The sequence below is a fragment of the Leuresthes tenuis genome, unplaced genomic scaffold, assembly GCF_036924035.1.
Source record: "Leuresthes tenuis unplaced genomic scaffold, fLeuTen1.0.hap1 SCAF_22, whole genome shotgun sequence".
Lineage (NCBI taxonomy): Eukaryota > Metazoa > Chordata > Actinopteri > Atheriniformes > Atherinopsidae > Leuresthes > Leuresthes tenuis.
Window position 1 is genome coordinate 6,799,793 of NW_027325376.1, and position 26,796 is coordinate 6,826,588.

Below are 26,796 nucleotides of genomic sequence, written 5' to 3' on the forward strand. Positions count from 1 at the left end.
AACTGTTTTAATTTGGATTATGCGAATGGACATTAACCTCATCTGAAATAACAAGCATAGATGTAAAACTATGATGCATTACTTTGAACTACCAAACTAAAAACAAACACGAGTTTCACACACAGTTGCCCGAAAGGCTCTTAAAATAATGAAATCTGAACAGTAAGTAAGTATCAAATTTATTCTCAAATACACAAGCAAAGGTGTCAATATGAAATCAAACAATGTGATACAGTCAAGGTAATTTTTTCTGAAATGTTGACTCTTCATTTAGCACCTTAATAGTTGGGTTAAACATGATTTATATAGGCACTCGTACAAAAATGAAAACTGGTGAATAATGCAAGTCAGTAACATAAAAATAAGCATTGGGAACTCAAGCATTTGGATCACAGTTAGGATATACACTGTATGCAATCAAAACAGTACCGTTTTCAGCGTTTTTTCTTTTCACCAACTAGCACAAGTACCATCAAGCTTTACAGTCACATTCAGAAAACCACGGTACCCCTCACAATAAGAGATATCTGATGACTAGGCACTGACTGTTCCCCTGACATTTTTGGACCTATTTTCTTTTCACATTAGAGCTTGCTCTTTACATCGGAGTAGTAGATATATACAGAGAAGTTCATTGTCAAACAATGTGGAACAAGATTAATTATTTTATGTACCTGGAGTGTTAAAAATGTCTAAAAACAGAAAAAAGCCACTCGATATACTCCTGTGTGGACAAAGAATCTGGCATTTTAATCCAGATAGACTGTACATGCAGGATTGTATCCTTTTCAAGTACACGGTGTATCTGGCACCCTCTAGTGTCGCGATGTGGTCGGTATGGGTCCTGGGAGGCAGATCTGGGATCAGCGTCTGATTTGTGACGTTATGTAGGAGTTTGGTGGATTGCAACAGCAGAGCAGCTCTGCCGGTAAGTTAAATGTTAAACGGAGACTTTGCTTCCTGAATTAAACTAAACGCTACAGCGAGATGAAGCTGAACGAGTCCGTTTGGGTTTTTTGTGGAGGAGAAACTAGACTAACCGCTTCCCAGATTAATTAGGTTTTTAATTTTTGTCTCGTTTACTTTGTCATTTTAAACCCTGTTTCACCAAATTTGCAACAAGAGCCCCGAATCCAAAGACGCTTGTGAGCTCAACAAGCTACCTGCAGATCCTCGTCAAGACAGGTGGGAACTTTACACCGACTTCACCTGAACGGTCGCTCAGCACAGACGCACGCGGCGAAGCTACATCACGTCCACAAAGAACTCGCTGGGGTTGCCCATGGCCAGGTGGAAGGACTGACGTGATGCAGTCAGCTCCGGGGGTACCGAGCCCAGGTCGCGGGTGGGCGGAGCCCCTGGTGGTCCCCCTGGAGTGGAGGAAGGGGGCGGGGGCAGCGCCGGGTGCATGGGGGCTGTTGGTAGCTGCTGCGCGTGTGGAAGAGCGTGGGCGGTTGCCAAGGCCGGGTGTGGGTGCTGGGGTACCATCATCACCATCATGGGGTTGTAGGGCAGGATACCTGGCGGGTAGGGAGACATGTGGGGCGGCTGGGGCATGCGGTGATGATGCGAGCGCTGCGAGGAGGCGTGGCTGTGCTCGCTGGGGGCGGCTGAGCCGTGGCCACGCCTCAGGCTGCTGCGGGTGGAGTATTCGGATTCGCTTCCGCTGCCTGAGCGAGAGTCAGCCCCGCCAGCTTCCCCACCGCCACCAGACGGGGATTTCTCGCCCCCGCCCACGGTGCTGCCGGGACCTTTACTGCTGCGATGCCGCTCACCCTCGCTTCTCGTCGAGCCGCTACTTCGGCTCCCTGAAGGCAGGACACAGAGAAAGTCGTCAGAGAAGAAGCGATGTTTACATCCTGTTCAATCAGAGGTTCGGCTGAACTGCAACAAATTTGATTCATTTCATACAAATGTGACGCCTTCAGCGTAGTTTATATTCTCCATCATTTAGACGACGCAGCCACGACGTGAATGCTCAATGAAGACGTCCCGTCGACGTTATGGAGAAGTATAAACTAAGCATTAGAGTCAGTATGTTTCCACTGAGTAACAACGTTTTTAAACACATATTTGCCTCCCAGTTTTTGACACAGCTGCAACTGCACAAACCTGTGAAAAACCCACTAAAAAATAATATTAACTGCATAAAAGTGGGACTGTATGGGTTATCTTTTCAACAAGGTTGGTCTGAATGGATTAAAGTTGCTCTCAGATAAAATGTAGTAAACCGCAGAGCAGCGGAGGTCGGTGCTCATGTACAAATGTCCAAGTTTGGTGCCGGTTCCAAGACTGTCTTTGTCTAACAGCGAGGAGAGCGCTGGCATTGCTGGTACTGATGATGAGGAGGAGACGAGCAGCAGCTAAGAGGAGGAGCTACACCTGTACAAAGACGACTTCCTGCTCTGCTTGATGTAGCCGATCGCTTTATATCTATTAGCTAACATCTATTTTTCTGAGGGGGTGTGTCCGTGTCGTCAGAGAGCGCCGTGCCTGAAAGAAAGGGCAGGACGCTGGGACGGTTTTTTTAACCTTTTCCGCTGGAATGCATGAAAAGCCCCAGTGATCAGAGCTCACTGTCCTGGCTTAAAGTTGTTGAATTGTTTTGTTTCATAAGTGCTTTTTCTGCTAAAACAAGTCAAAATGTCTGCTGTGAAAAAATCCTTCGGAGAGGGTTTGTTCCATTACTGTAGAACAGAGGGTGGATGCTAATTGGTTAAGCCTGTAAATTTCATTGAATCTACTTTCTATTGCTCTCAAACAAATTTAAAGACTTTGGTGCCACGATGGGAAACACGACTTGCAGCCGGATCTGTGTGCGCTCACCTTCGCTGTGCTGGCTGCCGGTGCTGCCGGGGGCGTAGCTGTAGCTGGTGAGCTCGTGGTACGGCGGTGGCTGGCTGGAGTAGGGGTGTGTGGGGTAGGGCTGGTAGGGGAAGGTGTGCATCATGGGCCACGGAGAGGTGCCAGGGAGTGGAAGGGGAGCCAAGGTGTCCTGGTCTGAGGCCCCGCTGGAACCATCGTTGTCATTCAGGGACAGATTGGCCATGTCTGGAAAAGACGGAATAAATTCAAACCACCTCATAGAAAATGTGTGTAAGATCGAAATGTGACACGTTTACCTCCATCTGTGTACAGTGAATGTAATCAAATGTCTCCTTTCTACATGAATACTTCATCTTTTTAAGATTTGCTTTTCTACTTGTTATCATGTCCTTTCTGGAGATGCTAAATTTGGGTTAGAGGATTCCTTCCATAATTCAGACGTCCCACATTTGATCTCTACAACCACAAGGTGTGAAAACATTCTGTGTGCAAAATGTGATTAAGTGTAACAGTCAGCAGATTTAGGTCAGTAATCGGTGCGTTTTCCACTAACTCACAGTTCTCACAGTCGCTCAAGTCTCCAAACACGTAGTAGCACTGTTCAGAGAAGGTGATCTTGTTGACCGTGTGTCGAATGAAGCCGGCCTTCAGAAGGTTGCTGGCGTACTTCCTGGCTTCTCGGCGGTCCTGGAATCCCTCGATGTGGTGGAACAGCCACTCCACTACATCTGAGCCTGGTGACGGGTCACAAAACAGGGAATCAAAGCATTTAAATCATCTCTAAGAAACGTTTCGTCCCAAAGACATCATGATATAAAAGATCTTGTGTTCATACAGACGTATATTATTCAATTAAAGTAAAGTACAGCAGTGCAAGAGAAAGATACAATAAAAACGGATAAGTATGCGCCGTGTATTGGGTTTACACATCAAAAGGAGACACATTTTGTATTTAAAAGGCAATAACACAGTAACAAATGCATGAGATGTACGGGAAAGTGAAACAAACGAGGTAATCAGGAGTTCGTGTCAAGCATTTTTACCCCAAAAGTGTAAAAATCTACAATAATCTCAAGTTGTTTTTAGGCAGCTAAATGGAAATATAGCTTGTGTCTGTAGGAATCTTTACTTTCTCATAATTTCCATAAATATTATCAAAGTGCTTCTGACTGGATGCCTGATGGACTCTAAACTGCCGAGTTTTTAGTACATAATAAATTAGAAAAAGAAAAAAAAAGAAAATCTACATCAGAAACGTAATACAAACTCGAGTCATAATTCTAAAAAAAAAGCACAAAAATAGACGACCGCGTAGTTCATGTAATTATTTCTTGTGATTCAGTTGCAGGTGATTCCAATTTAACACATGTTTCCATTCAAAACAAGCATTCACATTCGTACATTTGGGTTTTTTCCCTCCCACAAGTCACACGGTTTTAATTCTGTCAGCATAATGGCTGCCCTGTAAGGTTCTGAGGCACAGAGAGTTCATGAAACCGTCTCTTTTCCTCCCCCTTCGTTCTTTTGCCTGGTTTCCAGTTTTCATCTTACCGAGGAACGCGTTCGGGATGGTGATTTTAAGCCACATGCGGTCTCTGACCTCCAGACCCGACTCTGGTGAAGCCATGGCTTTGGCAACAGATGCCATGTCAGAGTGCAGTGATAAGTTAAAGTCATCGAAACCTGGAGGAAGACACAAGATCATTTTAGATAGACACGTAAACAGGTGACCGTAGGCAGGAAAGCATCATTTATCACTTTGAACACAACAGCAGCAACAAAGACGGATTTGAAAGATAATTCCTGAGCTAACGTTAGCAGACAAAGATGGAGAGAATGAACCAGGATGACGAATGTTATTCGAGCCGTGAGTATCAACAATCTGGTGTAAAACTGGAGAATACGGTTTTATGAAGGACTGGAGAGGAGACTGAGAAAGACTCACGTTCAGTCTCGGTGACAGAAGAGGAGGAAGTGATGGTGCTGAGTGAGGAGCTGCCTGGGTAGGGAGGATAAGCCCCGGTCATCGCCACAGAGTGACTGACCCATGCTGCTGGGTCAATGGGTCTGATCGGTTCGTCTACACAGAACAGAACAGAAAAGGACAGAGACTTTAACCACGGAGAAGCTGCTCTGCCGGAGGATGTGAAGCTGAGCTGCACTTACTGCGAGGCAGAGTGAAGTAGCCCTGAGGAGAGGGGTCCCAGCATTTCGCCACCGTTAGGATGATGGGTCTGGAAACCACAACACAACAGTCACTTATCGACACTCACGCTGTGCACGCTCAACCTGGAAATTCCTGCAAATCACACGTATAGAAGGAGGAAACAACAGCTCACCCGGGCTTGTGTACAATCTCTCGGAGAACTCGCACCGCATCGTCGTTACTCATATTCTCAAAGTTGATGTCATTCACCTTGACGAGCGGGAAAACATAAGATTTCAGTAATAGTTAGGGTCAAATGATGAGTTAACTAGAAGAAAAATAAAGCAAACAACAGGAAACTCCTGTGATATTAACTTTCACTGCAAGACATCCTTCCCCCTCTCACCTGCAGCAGCATGTCACCGGGTTCAATGCGCCCATCTGCAGCCACAGCTCCTCCCTTCATGATCGAGCCAATGTAGATGCCTCCATCCCCTCTTTCGTTGCTCTGGCCCACAATGCTGATGCCCAGGAAGTTGTACTTCTCTGCGTTGGGGAATCACAATACTGTCAGTTGGAAGTCTACGCTCTGGTGCTGATTTTAAGTGAAATAGTCGGCGATAACAAGCTAATTTCAGCGTAAACGTGTCACACAGACAGAGCCTCAGCTGTGTACAGACCCATGTTGAGAGTGACGGTGATGATGTTCAGGGACATCGTGGAATCTGTCACGCTGCTGAAGGACGAGGCCTGTAGATGAAAACAGGGAAATTACTCCTGATGCAACAAAACCACCTGAAATAATTAGAAACATCAAAAAAGGGGTCTTTCAGAGGCGTTTGTACGTACCCTCTCCAGACGTGGGGGGCGCTGTTTCCTCCGCCGACGGTGCCGCTTAAGAAGCCTGGAGGCTGTGCTCTGCTCTGTTGCACTGCTGAACCTGCGAGTCAACAAACGGTGAGAGGTCATTTTCACAAACTTTGAACAAGCTGCAAATCACAACAGATAATGGAGGAGCTCAATATTTAACATCACATGCAACGGAAACAGTTGAATCATCAGTTCATTTTGGATTTGAGGGCATGGAATGAGAGAAAAGACAACTTTAGAAAGCAGAAGTTAAAAAATGCAACAAACAGTGCATAAGGGGTGGGTACCATTCATATTTGAACTCCTACTGGCAAAAAACAATCCCATACCTAAGGAATAGTACCTTTTATTGTCACTTTACTGTGGTTGTAGCAACAAAAATGGGAGCTCAGTCCAAACAACAAGAAAAACACCAGATGTATTCATTTTAACAGAGGAAAATAAGAATGAAAGACATTTTACTGTTCGAAACAGCGATGGTGATTCAAAATAAGACCTTTGATGTTTTGCTCAAATGTGGCTGTAGTGCAACTGTGTCTGTTAGTCGTTTTACAATCAAGAACGTCTACGTCCACAGCTTACAACTATGGTCAGCTGCTCTGGAGAGGCGGAGTTAAAGAAAACCAACGCCGCTCTGTAAACCTACTTGAAAGGAAGCAGCCACAGTTTGTCCAACGTATTGCTACATTAAACTAACTGCTTTTTCTGAAAAAATACAAGAATAAAGTTACTAAATGGCCAAAAATGAGGAAACGTTGAAGGTGCAACTCTCTGAGTCCTTCTTGAACACAGCAGGAAAGAATATATATATATATGTGTGTGTGTATATAAAGTACAGCTCAACCCTACGATAAAGAGCAAATAACAGGAAAAAAGTGACTGTATACTGTGGTTCAGTTAATATGGTCCAACTGGTGCACAAACACGGTTCTTAATAGAAAAATACAATGATTGAATGTGACGTTATAGAGAGCTGGCTAATAAAACTAGTTCTATAACCTGAAGTAAGGTTTTAGAAAGCTGTTTGACGCCCACTGAACCCCTAAATCCCGCCATCAGTCCTTCACCTGCTCATGGTGTCGTCGTCCTCAGAGTCACAGAAACTGGTGGTTTCCAGCTCGCTGCTCATCACCGTGCTGGAGCTCTCGTATCCCGCCAGGTGGCGCTCCAGGCGACTCTGACCGTTCATTCGGGGCCCTTGGAGAAAAAAGGAAACCCCGAAAAACCAAGAAGGGAAAAGTTACCAACAAGAATTTTCTTGTTTGCTCTGTTCAGTGTTTACCTCGTCTATTAGATAACAAACATTCCACACATCAGCATTCCTCGATTTTATCACGCCGTCACCAGCGGATGCAGGCACGCCATATCTTGACAGACCACCACAATGAAGGACTGTTTTCGTCAGCACTGTGATGTGCCGCTGCTCACCATGCTGATCCAAGCTGTCTCTGTGCCGGGGTCTCTCCCGCCTGAAGGAAACTACAGACTCCGTTTCAGTCTGCTCGTCCAGAGTCTCCACGCTGCCCGTCGCATTGGGACTGCAAAACACAACCGGAGCATGACGCAATCGTAAAATTCGATTTGATTGTGGTTTTCTGGAAGGACTTGGTCTGTGTTTGCATGCTCATGGGCTTCTTTGTGCTTTCTGGGTAACTGACTGAGGCTTAGATGAACACAGAGTAACATCATTAACAGTAAATCTACACTGTGAAGCGGTTTCTACTCATAATGAGCTTGTTTTGAACACAGAGCACCAGTTGGTCAGTTTTTGTTACAGGCAACGATCCAGTGACGGTTTTCCCTTCAGATCAGACGATCTGATATGATCAAATTACACCGAATCCAGAAACCGTCTGAAACTGAAACGTTCAATCTCCCGAGAGGCTCTGACAAAAGAAGAGCTGTCGGCAGCTCGAGTTTAATCACAGTTTCACATGATGACTGGGAAACCACCAAATGTAGGCACAAAGGGAAATGATGTGCAAAATGTTTGGCCTGCTGCAAACTCTGATGTTAGACAGCTTACTTTGGTTTGGTTGGAGTGTGATGGTGACGAGTCTCGTGGATTCCTAACAAACATGACCGAAACCACTTCTTGTGTGCGTGAGCAAACACATCAGAGTGAATCTGACACTCGGTATTGTTGGCTGTCGCTGCCTCCCAGCAACACACTCGGCTTTCAGGATGAAACATTTTTATTGAATAGGTGCAGTTATGATGTAACACAATAGCATCTCTGACCAAAACAAACAGATAAAACCAAAAGCTTTAGCAGCTTGAACAGTTCCTCACATTGGAGAGCAGGACCAGTGCTGAGTGGTATTTTTTTTTTTTTAAAGGAGGAGAGCGGAGGTGTGATCTTAAATGACGCCACACTCGTTGCACCCTGCTGCTGCTGCAGCTCTGGACTACAGTCTTTGCAGAAAAAGATCTCAAAAGACCTGCAATTAGCAAACACAGGCTGATGTGTCCACTGTCACAACAACAATCTAAAGAGTTTAATAAGAGTCCAGGAAAACACCACATCAAAGCCAAAGCTGGTCAAACACTAAGACTTTTCTCACTGAGAGGTGAGATTCTCTGCAGGAGACTGATGCAACAATGTTTAAAGTATGGTACACGAGGCTGAGAGGAGAATGTCAGCAGAAGGGGATACGGATCCAGCTCCAGTAAACGAATAAATGCTACATTCACAAACGACCTCCCGCTCCAATCTAAAACGGTGCTGGCTTGAAAATCTCCACAAAAAGTCAGTGAAGCAATCATTCGTATTCCATGGAAATGTTCAGGGCCGCTTTGCATGTGTTAGAGAACAGAGCACAATATGAAGGATTGGTCTGATTTACAAGTGAAAGAAATGGTGCTGGGCTGCCGGTGGTGGAGTGGTTTGCACCGTCACCTCACAGCGAATCCCGGCTGGGGCCTTTCTGTGTTCTCCTGAGTATCCGGGAGTCCTCTCCGGGTACTCCAGCTCCCTCCCACCGCCCAAAAACATGCATGTTAGGCTAATAGCGACTCTAAATGGACCCTTGTTGTTCTTTGTGTGGCGCTGTGATGGACTGGCGGCCCGTCCAGGGTCGTATAGCCCCGCCTCCCGCCCAATTAGCTGCTGTTGACCCAGGAGTTAGAGTCCAAAGCAGTTAAACAAAGAGAGAATAATTCCCTTAAATTCATACAAAATCACCTAGAACTCCTCATGTAGCTCTGTGTCTCCCAGATATGCTTGTGGCCTGTGCATTTGTCATTCGAATTTCATATGACGGTTTATATTATTCTATACGGCACTGCCAAAAATGGCCCAAACTTTCTCCATCTTTATTTCTAAATACTCTGAAACTGAGAGAAGCTCTTTGACACTTTGTTGTTTCTATAGTTAAGTTAGAAGAACATTTAAAGTTAATATTTGTGGGTCTTTTCTCAAGTCTGGTCATGTAAATTTCACAACCCACCACTGTATAAATGAGTGAACTGGACATCCTTCCACACCAGACGCCTCCATCACTGGCTTCAACTCATCTGCAAATCCATACTTGGCTTCACAGCCTCTAATCTCTCTTCCCTTCGGCACATCTCTCTCTCTGTTTTCAACCTACGGTCGAGCAAATTCGTCAAACTTGCTGTCCCCAAAGCCCGTACCAGCTTCGGACGCAGCGCCTTCCATTTTGCTGCAGCCAGTGACTGAAACAATTTACAAAACACTCTCCAGCTCACTGTCTTCACCTCTTTCACTGATTTCAAACTAAATGTATTACACATAATAGCCGACTCCTGCACCTGTTGCACATGTCTACTTGCTGCACCTCAGCGTTTAATGCTTTATTGTATTGTATTTACTTTTAATTGTTGTCTGTTCTTGTAACTTGTTTTATGTTGTAGGACCCCCCCCCTCCCTTTCCCCCTCAAAGAGCCTTTGCTCTGTGGCCTCAGGCCGCATTTGTACATAAGAACCTGTTCTTACATTGCTTGCCTGATGATATAAAGGTTTAATAATAAAAAAAAGAGTCAATAACAGGGCGGCTACAGCCAGGATCAGTTTCAAAGGGTCTGAAAAAACAACTCAAGAGTTTTTACATTAAACCTTAGAGAGAAAAACTGTGTATGTTGATCTTTAAGGTACAAAATGTGCAGGTTGTGTGATGTCCATCATCAGGTGAGATTAAAATGTGTGCTTTGCTTACTGGAAGGAAGGCGGTCTGGAGTCTCCAATGCCCCCAGTCCTCTCAGCAGGTGGGGGTGGCAAAGGTGGAGGAGGTGGAGAAGGTTGGGTGGTTGTTTCCACAGGGGGCACCACAGCCACTGGAGGCTCTACAGCTGGAGCGTCTGAAGACACCAACTAAATTTTTTTTTTTAAAAAGGCAGAAAAGAAATTGATTTAAAGAGATAAAGAGTGATGAAGGCAGACAAAGGAGAAAAAGAAAGAATGTGGAGAGAAACTGGCACAAGACAAGAAGTACAAATTGAAAGTGGGCACACAGACGAGAGGTTGGGAAAAGATGAGGAATGAAAGGAGGAGTAGGAAGTGAAAATGAGTGGCATGTCAATTACTTTGACACACAAACGCTGTACTCTTTTCAAATGGACGTCTCAGGGGCAAACTGAAACGCTATCCCACACTTAACCCGTCTCTCTTCATTACACGACAAAGCTGCACACACACAGAGAGCAACGATCAGCCTGAACGCCACAGTTTCCAGTTACACGAAACACAAAAACAGACGGGACGGGAAATAAAACGGCAGCATCGAAAACAGTCCTAAAGCTTTAAATGTTTAAATCTACGTGTGGATCACAGCGGAACATTTCCACATGTCAACACAAAGACTTCCATGTTGTAAAACAACACGTCGGAGGCCTGGTGCATTCAGGTAAACCAGCTTTTGCACGTCAAAATAGTTGAAACCAAAATGGAGTCCATTAAAAGGTGCAGACAAACGCTCTTTATGGAGTCACTCCCTCCCCACTAATGGCTGTGGGACTGTGAAACACTCGTCTTCTGGGATCTTTCCATCATTCTTGGAGTGCAGATCACATATCAGTCCCTCCAGTGTCTGAGCTTTGTTCTCCTTCCCCCTTCATGCCTTTTTCCCTCCATTCTTATGCACTTAGCAGATGCTTTGGCCTCAGACCTGCTTATCTGGGCCAAGTCACAGTGTTTTGTCTCTATTCAAATGCCACCTGCAGGGTGGAGTGCAACAACTGGGTCTTCCACCAGAGAAATGTAAAGTGTTGAAACTGTACCTGGCAACTCACTGTACTGTAGCTGCTAACAAGCCGCGCAGCGTGCTGCTCAGCTGCAGTATCGATTAACAATGAGAGAAACAGTTGCCTTCCTCGTGATCCGTTTCACAGAGTGAAAGCTGTTTGGCTCCACACGTCCCGTCACAAAATATTCACATGAGATTCATTTGTGACGAGACATTTGTAAGCGATTATGTCATGTATCTGCAAACTCAACAGGCTTCAAATAGCTTGCAAAGACAGTGACCATACAGCCCAACCATGAGCCTTTCTTTTGTTTAAATCCACATTTAAAGACTGGCATCAAACAGAATGTACACTCCATGGGTTTCACAGTACAGTGCAATTCGTCACGGCTCCTCTGTGCTTCATTTTCCACCACAGGCAGCACCCTCTTGATGTGGGCGGGATCAGCTGTTTATCATCAAAGCGCGCATGAAGCTGCAGCGACACAGAGACGACTTTGCACTGATTTAGCAGCGGCTTTTATCCAATAAGCTGGTGTAGAGGAGGACTAATGCACTGAATGAGCTCGCTTCTTCTAATTTAGACACACGGGGAAGAGCAGAATATTAGGAACAAGTACGACTATCGTGTGAAAACATAAAGTTGGACCAACACTTACTGTGTGTCAGAGCCAGAGCATCAAACTCTGGGGGTGAACTGAATCCAAAGATGTGTACAAAAAGGGTACATCCCAGACTAGAAGGATATTTACAGCATGTAAAGTATTCATGAAGGTCTCTTTTTAAGAAAAAGGGGGGATGTGGATCATCATTACAACAACCAAGAAGGATATGATCAAACCGGGTAAATCATGAAGCTAAATCATGAGCCGTCCTTCACACAGACCCAAGATGAAACCTTCTGTTTCATTTAGCAAAATATCCTTTCATATGTTAGAGGAAACCATAAAAACGACATGACGAGAAATTAAAGTCCAACTATACAAACAGAACATGTTGGAAAAGCTCCAAGAATATTTTTCTCACACATCTGCTGAGGCGGTTTCCTCCTGTTGAATCTGGTTCAAGTTTCTCTCTTTATTTTCTTTAACAAAAAACGCAGCCAAGAACAAGCCTAAATGAAATCTGCAAAGTCTCTTTAGTGGTGCCATTAAATACACACGTGTTGAGTCGCTGACCAAATCTGATTGTAATTACTATTTAACTGCAGGATCATCAGCCTGAAGGTGGGGGGGTGCACAGGAGGGTGAAAAAGTGGTTTCTGAAAACTGATAAATGTGAAGATAGATCAAAGCAACCCACAGCTGATGTTATAACAGATAAAAATGTGTATTTTTCGCTTACCCATGACACCACTCTGCCGTTAAAACATGGCAACTTGGCACTTTCGTCGGAAATCTCTTCCTTCACCACCCTGAAAAACATAAAGACAGAGAGTGAGCTTTAGCAGGCAGAAACGGTTGTTTTCACAGCATTATGGCTTCGTGTATGTGGCATCCGTACGGAGAAAGTGCAGGAGGCTTAATGACTTTACCCTGCTAACACAAACATGAAACATGTTAATCTGTGACCACAACGTCAGGCACAAGTTTCTCTGGTTTCACCTCAAAGTTGTGCAAAAGTGACCGTCTTTGCAGATCGAGGAAGACAAATGAAGTAAATTTACTAGAAAAACCAACAGAGAAACTGTTAGCAGGCAGAAAAGTCAACAAATCAAAGTGTTACTAACACAATCTGCTCCTTGATTTGCAACTTTACCCACGTTGGCTTAGCCTAAGCCATCGTAACTTTATTTCTACGCATCTCTTGGGCTGAATTTTGTGGAATCTGATTATTTCAACACAGGGCGTTACAAATAACAAGCTTTTTTTCAAACTCAATCGAAAAAACAAACAGGAAAAGGTGATCTGCTAACTTCACCGGCTTAGGAATCACATGACTAAGAGCTGCTTGTAGACATGTGCTGGTTTCTGTTATCTGACAGCAACTGAACATGTCAGCGTCGTGTCGGGATAAGCTCCCTGGAGACGTCCGTCCTGTGATATCACAGAGTCAGACATGCTTACATCCACATATCACCTTCAAAATAGCCAAGTGTGAGCTGCTCCCCTCACATTAGGGACAGATATGCACAGCAAGGGCGAGTCTTAAACTGGAATATGATCTTCCTTTTCGGACAAGTCTGTGTGTAAACTTTAATACACCGTGGATTTCCAGGCGTTAGCTGCAGCCGCTACAAGCTTTACTGCAGCACTTCAGCCAAATGAAAGTTCAAGTGTGATTGTTTGCTTCTGCAGGTCTGGGTTAAGCTTCAAACAGCAGAAGTGATCCTGGAGAAGGTGAAGTCAGGTTAAATGGAGTTTGTTCATACTTGCACTTCAATAAAATCCTCATGGGTAAGACGCCAAGCTTTTCAGCAAGCTTCCACAAGTAGAGAGGCAGTAGTTTGAACTGTTCTCATCCACCCCGTCCTGCTTTACATAAACACAGGGAGCTTGTTAAGCTGATGGGAAGTGTTAAAACTGGCAGAATAGGACGAAGCTGGAAGGAAGATCTTCCAAACCTGAGCACTATTAATCCCACGTATCTTATGTCTGAAAGGGGATTTCGCCATGTTGTGACTCCTGGATACCGGCCGGATGCGGCTGCGCTGCGTTTCACGGTCGACAGACTTGATTGTGGCTGCTCTAAAGAAGGAAAATTTCACCAGACGTGTTGTGTTTCACTGGTCTATTTTTAATAAAAGCTGTGTCAAGCTGCACGGAGCTGATGTGCAGCACATCATGGGCTGGCCGGGAAGTCAGACACAGGAATGTCAGAAAGAATCTGATCAGTTCTCGATACATAAACTTTTAAGACTACTGATCATATATAAAGAGCGGTTAATAAATACCACATCTACCCCAACTGAATGAGACCACTATTTCCCCTCTGATATGCTCCTGGTGGGACATGAAACCAGAGAAGGAACCTTCAATTAGCCTCAATTTCCTTTCACAAAAACTAGAGATTTTACTCTCGCTTTGCCTTAGTTGTCGTGTCATGAATCACAACAGCAAGCAAAAAAGGAAAGGGCTTCCTTCAGCAGATGAGAGGCACAATGGACTTCTTAATCCATCACAGCCATGACTAAAAACACACATTCTTAGAGCTTTTGTACCTACTTGCAAATGACTCAACACCATCAGTTTAATATGCATGCAAATCCAAAGTACTTAAGATCAGCTCCCTCACATAAACAACCACACAGCTCAAAGCTCGGGTGTTTTCCTGGAAGCTCTTTCCTCCTCTGAACTCGTTTGTTTACCAGGGAGGAAACATTTGGCTTCGGCTTTGCAATCCACCCACCCCCCCCAGCAGACTCCTGCTTCTCTGAGACACACAGGACAAACCCAAACGCTTAAAAACTCGGCTTCTTCCAGCTTGGTCGGTCAGTGTGCTTCTTCTTTTGTGTGTGAAACTTGGTCAGGCTCCACTGGGCTTTTGTGAGCAGCTGTTGAGTGCTGGTTTTGTGGGTGAGTGTTAGCAATCAGCCAAACTGTTGTGGGCACTGGTGGGGATCTGCAGCAGGACGCCTCAAGCCTTTGAGAAATGGGACTATATGGCCACTGTGTCGGTTAGCGGCCACTTTTCCTCAGTTTAATTTATCTAACATCTTCCCTCCTCAAACACGCGCTCCGAGCGGCGGCGGCGAGGCAGGCAGCAGATGAACAGATGCAACAACAGTCGACAGAGAGCGTAATTGTCTTCATTCCTCTGTCCTCCAAACAAACATGAGTCGAGTCATTTCACACACACTCTACAATGCTTCCAATAATGCACAAATAAGCCTTAAATGTGCAGGGTCCTGTTGCAGCCCCTCCACCCCTCTTCCATTGTTCTAGTCCCCTGGTGCCATTAAATTCCTCACGGTTAAGGCAGCATCAGTTTTCTGATAATTAATCTTGCTCAAACAGCTCCCTGATCCTCTCTAACAGCACATGCACACTGTAGTAACTTTAGCTGAACGCCGCACTATTCTTTCTGCCCTTTCCTCTCCCTGTAGACACCCCAGACGCTCAGCAAATGGTCTCCGCTCAGCCCCACGTTACCAGCACCAGCCCGGGCCCGCTCTGCTCTGCTCTGCGGACCCCCACCTCTCTCTGCCACACACGCAGCTCCGGTCGACAGCTGGCCTCGTACCAGGGCAAAGGAAAACACACACCATTACGCACACACCTCCCGGGTTGGAGGAAAAACCTCCTGCTTCGATTGGACAGCTGACTCTCAGCTATGTTTGAAATTTTTCATCTGAACTCAGTTGGAGACGTTCAAATTAGTTTGTCATGCCAGGCAGCACAATTTACCCAAAGGTCAAGATTTACTCCGCCCCCCCCCAAAGGTTTTCGAGTGTGAGAGTTTAGAGCGGGTGACTCATTTGAGATGATTAACTTGACTTTAGGAAGCCACTAAAATTCACAGATGTAGTAGCTGCAGTTTTTAAGCCAATTTTCAGATTAAAAACTAGGATTGACACCATAAAAACATTAAAATATTTTTCTAAATAAAGAATTTCACTGTCTATTCATAATGAAACTTTCTTTTTCTAGATTTAGGGGAAAAGTATGCGGGAATTACAATAAATCCCCTTAGAAAAATCAGATTAAAGGTCCTTATGGTTGAACCCTCAGCGTAAAATACAGTGTAAGAGTGTGAATGAAACACTTGAAAATAATCTTAATCAAATTAATACAAAAAAAAAAACAAACAAATAAACCTCAAAGGAAATAAAAGATCAACTGTTAGATCTGTTTAGATCATTTTATACAATATATACACAGCTTTTCGAAGGAATATCAAGAAAAAGCCAGTATGGCCAAATATTTCAGCTATGAAAGTCCAAATTTCCATTCTTATTTTACTAAAATATACTATAATATATGCTAACTGCACACTTTACATGATCGTGACGTTTTTATCATTTTGCCTGAATGTTTCAACCACTAAATATGGCTCTACCGGCTCGAGATGAGCACAGCTAGAAGTGATTTACTGGCAGCAAAGAGAGAAAAACTATTGCAGGTGCGAGTACGTGTCCTCTTACGGTGGCATAAATCTGTCAGAAGCACCAATGATTGACGAGAAAAATGTGCAATGAGGAAAACTAGATACGTATCCCACAGATTCAGTGACAGCAATTGTCATTTTAAGACTGCATCCACACAAGGAAAGTGTTTAGGTGAGGTGGATCTGAGCGGGGCACCAGCTATACGTAGAGGCTGATTCATCATTTAAACTGTGTTCAGACTCCTCCTCGACCCGTGTTAATATAACCTCAGAATGAGCAAATCATTTTAAAGTTACAGTGAGTGGATGTGACTGTCCACATGGTAAAACATGACTTGATTAAACTATGAAATCACTGTAGGTCTCATACAGGGGACAGCTGGACTGATGCTACTTGACAACTGCAGCCTAAATATGACCAAACAGTAAACACATCTCCATAAAAAGCTCATCTTTTCCTTTAGAAGATTTCTCTGAACTTTAACTTAGCGATATTATGCCTTTTTCTTTCTGCTGGGTGCTGCTAAATCTGTGAAAACTTCCACAGCTTTACACACGCTATGCTAGCAGGTGAGTGTGTGTGTGTGGTTGAACCGATGCGCTCACATGACCTAAAAGCAGATTTCTGACAGCCTTTTCCATCGGTCACTAATCAAGCCGGTCAAGCAGAAAATTGACCAATTTGAGCCACCTGGAGAAGCAGAGAAATTTGTACGTCTTTGGTTAAAACAAATTCAATTTTACGGCTGTTTTGAAGGTTATATTATGTCATTGTGTTGAAATGCATCATGTGTGCCAACAACAGTCATTTGAGAATTAAAAAAAGATTAATATCATTTATCTTTTACCCCCTTTTTTAAATGCAACAGTGAAGTGAATATTTTAATGGTAGAACAAACAAATGAAATAGCTTCACATCAAAGTTTACACTTTCAAATACATAAGCCAGACATGGAGTCTGTGTTTAAACGCTCTGCAGCAGTTCAACATTAACTCGACAAAGACATTACTCTGAAAAAGACACTGCCTTATGAAGTAAGCAATAACTGATTTAATAATGATGGAGTTTTTAGATCTTACATGCATTCAGCTTAATAACACTATTACATCCCACCACACATAGCAGTGAAGTTGTACCAAGGAAATAAAGTAGGGGAAAAGAAACATGGCTGCCATCTGGCTTGGTTTGTTGGTTTGCTTCTAATGGTCTTCAGCAGTTTTACAGTTAACTAAAAAAAAAAGAAATGAGCTAAAGAGCTCCAAAAATACCCATCCTGTGTTGCATCATTCAGTTTGTTTGCATAACACCTGAATTATTTAGTTATTCAGACCAACAAAATGTTGGCAGAACGACCTAAAAGGGATTCCTAAGGCAAAAACTTTGAGCTCCCAGAGAAATTAAAGCAAGATAACCTCCAGTCGGTGCAAAACGGGGCGGCTGCAACATAAAAATTAAAACTTTAAGAGCCAGAAAGAAGCTCGAGTGTTGTATTCACGGCTTAGGATGGGCGCAAAAATCCCTGCAGCATCGGAGGGATCAGATTATGAATTGTCATATATAAAAACTGTTGTGAAGTGTAACTTTAATAATGTTACTTGATAAACATCTATAATAATAACCAAATTTAGGATATACAAGCATCAACGTAGTGTAATACCCATTTAAAGCAATTATTTTCATTTTCAATGTGCTATTTATGTTGATGACATTAATATTCAAATCATCTGCATCCGGGGAGGCAGCTCTGTCCCACCAGTTCTGTCAGAGGCTCGAAGAACAGCCAAATCATCCCTTTCTCTATGCATTTGGACTCGGCTGTGTAGCCTCTTTGACACAGGCCGCGATGGTGCCATCCAACAGGGAAAAGGGTTAGAGAGAAAAAACCCTGGCCTTAATACTAATCCGGCACTACAATGCATTTAACAGAAAGCCTAAGGGTCTCACTGGGTGAATAAACCACAATCATGCATTCCTCTGCAGGAAAGTGCAGAGCAGCCACATAGAAAAAAGATTAATTGATAGAGGAGAGGAGAGACAGCTCTTTCTGGAGGAGAGGGGAGGGAGAAGGGGGAGAGAAGACGAGGAAGCCAGGGAATGAAAGGATGGCTGACAGGCCGAAGTGTTAAAGAGGGGAGACAAAACCCCGGCTTCAGTCCGGAAAGAAAGAAAAGACAAGGATTTCACCAGATGATGGACTGAAGGAGGGAGGGATGAGGATTAGGGCAAAGAAAAGCAGCAGACACAGGGAATACCCCCCATTGTAATGATGTTTTCTGATAAATGTCCCAGCCTACATACCCTCAGTATTTATAGAAGCACTTAGATATTCATCAGCAGGCATCATATGTGTTGGCTGATTGGCGACCTGAGTGGCTCTTGTTCATATACCAACTCGAAATAACTCTTAAATAAAACCTAACCAGTTAAAAGAAAAGAACTGCACGACTTCCCAAGTACCAAACACTCGTTTCTTAAAAGCTTTCAGGCTAAAGCTCTTCCACTCAGAAAACATTGACACGATTAAAAGACTATTTTCCAACTTTTTGAGGTATTTTTTAGCTTTCATCGGTTCTTATTTTTCATGCAAAACACAGAAGTATTCACTGGTAAAGTGGAAAAAAAATCCCAGCAGCTCACCCAAAGTCTTGGTCCATAGACTTGAAGAAGAATTTGTAGTTTGGCTTGTTCAAAACTTGTTTAAAATCCAGTAAAGTGATATTTTCGGCAGCTATGGGGATCTTCACCAAGTACGGCGTCTCCTCTTCGTCGATATGATAAATTATTTTGGTTTCCGCCATCTCTGCGTCTGCTTTTTCCCCCCAAACCTGGAAGTTTCCAAGAGAAACGCACTATGAGGCGAGGTAGCGTTAACTTTGTTGGGGAGTTAGCTAGCGGCGGAGCTAGCTAGGTGGCTAACGAGACGGCAGAGGTGAAACGATGATGGCCACTGAGATTTTCAGTCCGAGCCAAAGGACGCAAAGCGCTAAAACCCCGCTGACGAGCTCGCTTTCCCACTTTGCAAAACTAAAAACTCACATTCCCTCTGTTACCGAGGGCGAAAACCGACGGACACGCTACATTCACACGACCCAACTTCCAACAACTTTTCCCCCAACAAAAACATACAGGGGAGGGGGTCTGAAAACTTTTCACCACTTGTTGCGAGCCAACGCGGCGTGTGACGTAAGACGTACCCCCCTTCTTTTTTACGTGCTCTCCCAGCCAGGCCCCCCACTGCCCCTAACATTTTTGGTACAAATGGTGGGGGAAGTATTGTGTGCATGAGTTAAAGTTGAATTACCTCAGAGTACAAGTATCTCTTTACCTGTTACCGTTTTCTATTGGAAAATATATATAATTAGCAATTTATCTATAGAATTAAAAGTAAAATATACCTCTATCTGTTATAATTTAGTCATATATACGTACATGTGTGTATGCGTGTACATATACATATATATATATACACATATATATATATTTGATTTACATACTAATATATATTATTAATATATCCTGTATTTATCTTTGTATTCAACAAACTTTGTCTATATTTCTGCTGCTGTATGTATGTCTTTACCATAGGTTTTGTGTACAAACACACTTTTCTATTTTGCTTAAAAGAAAATGATCCCCTCTGCCTGTTATACTTTTCTGTATTATTCTATATAATGTGATTAAACTGTCATCAGTCATGCATCTCTGTAACGGTTGGCCTTTCATAGTGTTCTTGGTTAAAGTGGAGGTCATTTTGAACTTCCTTGTATGTGACTCCTGCTAATAACTATTTTCTTAATAGATCATTCTGGTTGTTATTTTCTCTTTATGTGATTTCTTTGTTGGGATTGTCAAAACACCTGAAAATAGTGACAAATTTCACACAAAAGTGTGGAATCACTTACTAAAATGGTACAGATTTATCAACCAAAGGTTTTAACTGAACCTGTGTAAACAACTGAGTTGTCTGTAATGATCTAGATCAAAACAATGAATTAGAGCAGTTTTTCATGCGTTATCTTTGACTTGTTAAGTAACTTGTGACTAAAGCTAGAGGAATTGAAGTTGATGTAAAAAGTGGGATGAAAAGAAAGGACTTAATTAAACCAGCAGTACCTCAGATATAGTCCATATAATGAGTTGGATTCCACTGCTGAGTCATAGATGAACAACTTTCTAAGTATCTCTTATGTGTTACTGTCGTAGTAATGATTTTATCTTAATTATATCATATTATTATCTGTGTTATGCAGGTTGTTTAGGCTGGAAGTACTCTAAATTCCTTGATTTTATGGATGAAGAAACTGAAACTTACACCTTTGGCAGACGTGGCACAGTGTCACCAGAAAGAAAAAGGGCTTTTTAACCATATTTTTCACTATCATCTGTGTTTAACCATCTTACAACCCTGAATAAAAATGGACTGTGTGTATTTTCACAAAAAGCTGTATTTTTACCAGATTAAAACAAACAAGAACTAAGCCAGGACCCAGAAAAATGCTTCTTTCCCAGGCAAAAATCACCAAAGCATTACTAAATGAAAGGCACTTTTATATTCAATCCCTTGTGTCATCATTTACATTTCTTTAGTACCTCTAATGTAAATAATTTAATTCTTAATGGGATTCAGGGTTTCCCAAATGTGCTGTGTTTAACAGGATGGCACAAAAACAAATAAAATCAACACAAAATGCAAGAGACATACACAGAATAATTATTGCCCAAGTGAACATCAGCAATTCGGTTATTTAATTCTTAAATTTAAAATATTTCCGGTATTTATTACGCCTTCTAAAAACAATCATCCACATAAATGCCATTCTTTTTGCCCTTTAACTGTAACCAGAATAAGGAAATTACATCTTTTATAGAGAAAACTGCTTTCTGGAACAGAGATGAGACAAAACAAAAGAAGGGTGGGTGTAAATACATTTGTGATCAGACTTCTGTGTCTAATACAGTTGACAGTTTGGTACAATCAGTGATTTTGTTGTATTTTACAGCATAAGGGCAAAGGAAATGTTCCATAAACATATAAACTCTAACATGTTATTGCATGTTTCTTTACTTCTCTAAACATGTGCGCACCTGACACTGTGTAACACTGTGTGCCTGTGTTATGTAACCCAGCTTTATTCAGTTTAATCACTGGCAGAACAGTCGTCAGCTGTATAATATTATTATCCAGCTTCACACATTGCCAAGAAGGCGCGAACAAAAACAGCAATCATTGATGTGGACAGCAACTGAGACCTCGGAGAGAGAAAAAGAACATGTTGAGCTTTAAAATTTCTTAATGAACATATTTTGAATAGAGTTCATCCATTTTCTTATAAACCACTAGAGGGAACTCTCCATCTGTTCATCATTGCTTAAAGAGCACCAAAGGACGCAAAGCGCCAAATATACAGCAAAGTGGGGCATTCTCGTTCAAATAACAGTATCATTTGAGTTGGCTATAAAGTAATTAGCAGTCCTTCATAAAATATGACTGAATCATTTGTATTTATTCCAAAATGTTGGTGTTCCTGCTCGCGTTTTACTCTGAGTGAATCATTGCTGCGTATCAAGAGTTACATCTGCGACTAGGAAGAGAAAAATTGTTTCCCATTAGAATTTGAAATGTGGTCCAAACATGACGCTTAACACACAGGTTATCACAAACAGCACCCAGAAGATGACAGCCAGGAGTTTTACACAAAACAGTGTCCTCTTACTCTGCTGTATGACCCCCTCTTCATCCACCAGGCCTGGCGCCGTGCCGTACGGCCGGTCCGGGTGCATCTGCTGCACCCGCAGGCTGACTGTGGGCAGGATGATGAGGCGGGTGTCCCTGCGGTCGCCCTCCAGGGAGAGTACGACTCTCTGTGTGACCGTGGCCAGACGAGTAGCCATGGCCGCAGGCATGCAGAGGGCCATGCGGGGCAGCTTAGACAGGATGAGGGAGTTGCAGGGTAAGGTGAGGGCGTCCCCAGTCTCCAGTGGGGTTAAATGGCGGCAGAGAGGGCAGGGGATTGCTGGCGGGCTGCTGGTGTCAGAGAGGTCGTAGGGGGTGAGATTGATCCTCTGGAGGCATTCTGAGCAAAAAACATGGAGGCACTCCAGCATCCGGGGGCATTTGTTGCACTGGTTGTACTCCTGGTAGCAGATGGGACACTCGACATCCACGGGCTCCCCGGGGTTGGCACTGGAGCCGGGTGCTGGAGCAGTTGGGTCCCTGTGCTGAAAAGCTGGGACCACATCCCCTGTCATGGTAGGTGGGCGGCGAGATGGAGAAAAAATGAGGATGAATTCTGAACAAAAGTTGGTAAAATCTGCAAAAGAGAAATAGTTACAAGACCTTAAGTCAAGTCAAGTCAAGACTAAAAGTCTTAAAGAGGCTTAAACTGCTTTTAAACACTATCTGGACTCCCCTGGGATGCTGCTTTGTTTATTCTAAGCTTTTCGAACAGATTCTAAAGGTCACAAGTCATAACATGCTTTCATCCAACCCCCAAAAGCTCCATGAGTGAGCTGGATTGAACACACACAGGCACAGAAAAGGAAAGAATAAGAAATAAATAAAACAGAAGTAATAATCACTGTGACTCTTTTCCAGTATGTTCATGCTTGTGGGAGCACGTCCTCTGATTTGCATCAGCTCAGTGACTCATAGGGACTCTCCTCTGGTCTGACTGATTGAACCGACTGTTACGTAACCAAGTCAGCAGTTGTTTCTTTGGAAGCCCTAAGAAACAAGTTTGTTTTGCAAACCGATGGCTTAATTAGAAAAAGGTGTGCATTTACTTTAAGAAGATCTAAAAAAAGACACTAATGATTTGCATTCTGGTAACCGGAGGATCCATTGTTTTTGTAAGCTAAATTTGACCTGAAATCAATACCGTTTTTATACCAAAAGGAGGGTGTTTAAACATTCATTTGAAATACGAGTACACCTGCTCAAAGGAGCTGATAAAATACTTTATCATTACCAGTAGAAACATGTTTACACTCCGGAGTTTTGCTTCCACAACCTCAGAAAACAAACCTGAAACCAACCACAAAATGAAGGGATGGCACTTCGCTGTGTCCTGTGGGCTGTGTCCCAGTTTCTAAAAAGAGCAACTTTCTGACCTGGCTGTTGTGTTTCCATCAATGCTGATCGGAGCCAGAGCTGATAAATGCCGGCAGCTACTACATTCTTTTGACTTACAAGATTTCCCCCCAGTAGGAAGTGGGTGTTCCTGGATTAGTTGTGTGTGTTTACCCACTGAGCCCTGGCTGATGGATGTCATCTCTTTGTACTTGTTTGTGTCTCTTTCTGGTCATTTTAAATCTCTGTACTCTTTTGAGTTCACCTGTAGTCATATCACTATAAACCAACTTGCAGTTTTAGGAGAGGGAGCCAGAGATAGAGACGTTTTTATGCTAAGCTACGTTAACTTGTGGCTATCACCTCATGTCAGTATTTTCTATTTTAGATCCATGTAGAAGAGAAAAATATCAGTTTATTAAACAAAGTAGGGGCCTTGCTTTGCTTTCCTGACATCTTGTTGCTCCTGTTTGCTACCCTGTTTCACATGGGACAACAACAAGGCAACCCACTCATAAGGGGACTGTTGCTAGGCAGATGGGGTCTCCTTTGTATTGGTTCATGGAAACATGTGATCTGAAAAAATTCCTCTCACAAATCAAATAAAGAGTCATTATTCTTATCGATTATCTTCAAAATCAAGATGTTAAAGATAATGGTAGCTCTAAATAACTGAATGTACAGATACACACTGTAGCATGACATCATTACACATAAAAAGCAGATAACATCTCAGAACTCATGTTGTTTCCCTACTTCAATCCCAGTACTTCCCCTCACATATCTATGCATAAATCTTATCTTGTTGGTACAGGTATTAAACTAGCAAAGTATCTACTTACCTCACCTGTGATATTCTGGGGCTACGTGTCTGAGCCTGGCTCACCATCAGCGTCCTGTTTTCGTTCTGCCTCACCTGATTCAACTCGTCCTCTTCTCTCTGTCTGGTCCCCCATGAGGCATCTCTGTGGTTTGCTCAGCCGTAATTAAACCCATGGTAATGTGACGGTAACCAGGACACACAAGGCAGAAAATGACAGATTGCAGTCTCTATATCATGACTTACACCCCTCAGGTTGCATATTATGTTATTATGCTGCCTCACAGTCAGCGTGTTGTGGGTATAAATGGCGACTGAGAATCGGGTTATTAACATGCTTCTATTGTTCTGTGCTCAAAGTGAGGTTATGATACTGATACACAGCGGATTAAACAAGACTCAAACTCATCCTAAAGTCTGAAATTCTTTCATCACTCTACACAAAAAATTCTAATGTTTGTAAGTATCCAGAACATACGTTAAGTCACTTACACTCCAGCTCTAATGCATCCTACTTATATCAGCTGTCCTCAAGCTGCTTCTACAGATTGGAGTTCACCTGCACAGAATATTCCTTTATTATAAAACTGAGGAGTGGAACCAACAACAAGATCTTCCAAGATCTGCCTACCAAACTAAGTCTTTGTGGGACAGAATTTCTTGCTGAATCAGGTAATTGACCAGCCAGTGAACACAATAAATGAGAACCTGAGTTTCTTCCAGAATGAAAGAATGAATCAGTGCAGCACTCCACCAATCAGGCGATGAGAACCAGAGAGAATCATATGAACAGAAGGTGCACCCACTTTCAATTCTACATTTTTGAGCTGGTCCCTACTAAGTCTTAGAATGAGGTAAATACACCTTCATATGGTCAACATCATTATTTACTGAGCAAAAACTGAGGCAAAAAGCATAAGTCCACCCTTACTTTTTCCATAAGATCTAAGAGGGAAAGCATCAAAGCAATCAATTTAATATGATTCAACAAGTTTAAGAATCCCTATAAAAGCAGATGTCAAGAGAAAAGATATCAGCAATGATCTTAGAGAAGCAATTGTTGCTGCCCATCAGTCTGGGAGGGGTTAACAGGCCATTTCCGAACTATTTGGAGTCTGTAGTTCTACCGTGAGAAAGATTATTCACATGTGGAAAACAAAACTGTTGACGATCTTCCCAGAAGTGGACGTCCCAGTAAGTTCACCCCAAGGTCAGACAATGCTCAGAGAAGCTAAAAAACCCAAGAGCAACATCTCAGACTCTACAGACCTCAGTTAGCATGTTAAAGGTTAAAGTTCACGACAGTATAATTAGAAAAGGACTGAGAAAGTATGGCTTGTTTGGAAAAGCATGTTTGGAGAAAACCAAAACACAGCATATCAGCACAAACATCTCAAACCAACTGTAAAGCAGGGTGCTGGAGCTGGGCTGAAACTGGCTCATCAACAGGACAATGATCCCAAACACAGCAGCAGATCTACAACAGAATGTCTGAAAAAGGAAAAAATCATGGTGTTGCAATGGTCCAGTCAGAGTCCAGACCTCAACCTGATTGAGATGCTGTGGTGGGACCTTAAGAGAGCTGTGCATGAACCAATGCTGCAAACCTCAGTGAGCTGAAGCTAAAAGAAGAATGGTCCAAAACGGCACTGGCAGATAAGGTGGATGGGGAAGGACAAAAAATGTGGCAGAAATATTAATAGGCAGTATTACAATTTCACAGAGACATGGCTGCATGAACAACTCTGACACCTCTCTCCTCAACTCTCAGACTATACAAGCAGACAGAGGCTATAGACAGAGGCTATAGACAGAGGCTGCAGACAGAGGCTGCAGACAGAGCAGTAACAGGAAAGGAGGCAGAATTACAGCGCTTGTCAACAACAGATGGTGAAATCCTGGACATCTCACTGGGAAAGAGCATCTCTGGACCTTGGATGTCAAACTGTTGCCTTTCTGCTGTGTTTCCTGCCGACGCTGTGTATCAGCTAAGTTGTTGCCAAGCAACAAAAAACACACCCTAATGCCACGGCGCTTTCTAACGATTTCTGCCACACCTCATTCTCTTCAACTTTCTGAACATTTCTCAACGGATTATCTATTTTGTTATGCATCTATAACAACAACGAATATTTAATAACAATTTAAAATTCAGAAATGTAATTTCCTTTCAGGGTTTAATTAAATATTATTGAGTTGAATCAATAATATGCGGGGGGACGGACGGGACTGAAAGGAATGGACCAGTTTAGAACATAATAAACATAATAAACACCATAATAAATAAAGCTCCGTTAAGCTGTAAAATTCCAAGAAAGGGTCTGAAAAACTGTTTTCAATCAATAAGTTGCAAAGGCAGAAAAACTAATGTGTGAGTGTGTTTTCAGACCAGGATGGATGTTCCTATTTACATATGAATAAATAGAAAAAAGTTACTGACGGATTCTGAATTCAGGACAAGTTGTCCGGCACAGCAGCAAATCACAACTTCTCTTCTTCTTGACTCTTTCGTAAAAGCATAGTGAGAGAACTTTCTAATATTTTGTTCTTTTATGGGTTGAGGCCATTCTTCTTCTCCCAAATAAACCTGTTATATTATATAGTGAATTGTTCATTTTAAAAAATCATGATTTCATTCTCATTCATATCAACAGCCTTGTGTGGGCGAGTTGTTTGTCAAAAGTTTTGTTCTTTACACAAGTGACGCAAAATCTGTATAACTTGCATTGTGAATTTCAGTCAAAGCTATAAATAAAGGAGGATATTAGCCTCACTTGAACTGTGAAAAGCATGTGTTTTCCTGCAACGGTAACT

At 42.8% G+C, this 26,796-nt stretch overlaps 2 protein-coding genes across 2 annotated transcripts; both read right to left on the minus strand.

The window, feature by feature from the left end:
* Nucleotides 1-162: 162 nt before the first annotated feature.
* Nucleotides 163-19,253, minus strand: dvl2 (dishevelled segment polarity protein 2). The gene is made up of 15 exons (XM_072376370.1): nucleotides 18,731-19,253; nucleotides 12,391-12,460; nucleotides 10,021-10,175; nucleotides 7,271-7,380; nucleotides 6,910-7,039; nucleotides 5,822-5,912; nucleotides 5,653-5,722; nucleotides 5,379-5,518; nucleotides 5,166-5,242; nucleotides 4,993-5,060; nucleotides 4,772-4,906; nucleotides 4,378-4,509; nucleotides 3,384-3,560; nucleotides 2,827-3,051; nucleotides 163-1,808 (listed from the first exon to the last, which is right to left on the minus strand). Exons 1-15 carry the CDS (start codon nucleotides 18,889-18,891, stop codon nucleotides 1,246-1,248), a joined length of 2,304 nt encoding a protein of 767 aa, XP_072232471.1. The 5' UTR covers nucleotides 18,892-19,253; the 3' UTR covers nucleotides 163-1,245.
* A 1,615-nt stretch (nucleotides 19,254-20,868) lies between these two features.
* LOC140281920 (uncharacterized) lies at nucleotides 20,869-22,589 on the minus strand. The gene has a single exon (XM_072376431.1). It carries the CDS (start codon nucleotides 22,340-22,342, stop codon nucleotides 21,701-21,703), a length of 642 nt encoding a protein of 213 aa, XP_072232532.1. The 5' UTR covers nucleotides 22,343-22,589; the 3' UTR covers nucleotides 20,869-21,700.
* Between the last annotated feature and the right edge of the window lie 4,207 nt (nucleotides 22,590-26,796).

Excerpts from the sequence above, each read along its gene's own strand:
- dvl2 (XM_072376370.1), bottom strand. The coding sequence starts at position 18,891 with ATGGCGGAAACCAAAATAATTTATCATATCGACGAAGAGGAGACGCCG. Across the intron at positions 5,061-5,165 it reads GAGATTGTACACAAGCCCGG|ACCCATCATCCTAACGGTGG; the intron begins GTGAGCTGTTGT and ends TGTGGTTTCCAG. Across the intron at positions 3,561-4,377 it reads CATCCCGAACGCGTTCCTCG|GCTCAGATGTAGTGGAGTGG; the intron begins GTAAGATGAAAA and ends ACCCGTCACCAG.
- LOC140281920 (XM_072376431.1), bottom strand. The coding sequence starts at position 22,342 with ATGACAGGGGATGTGGTCCCAGCTTTTCAGCACAGGGACCCAACTGCT.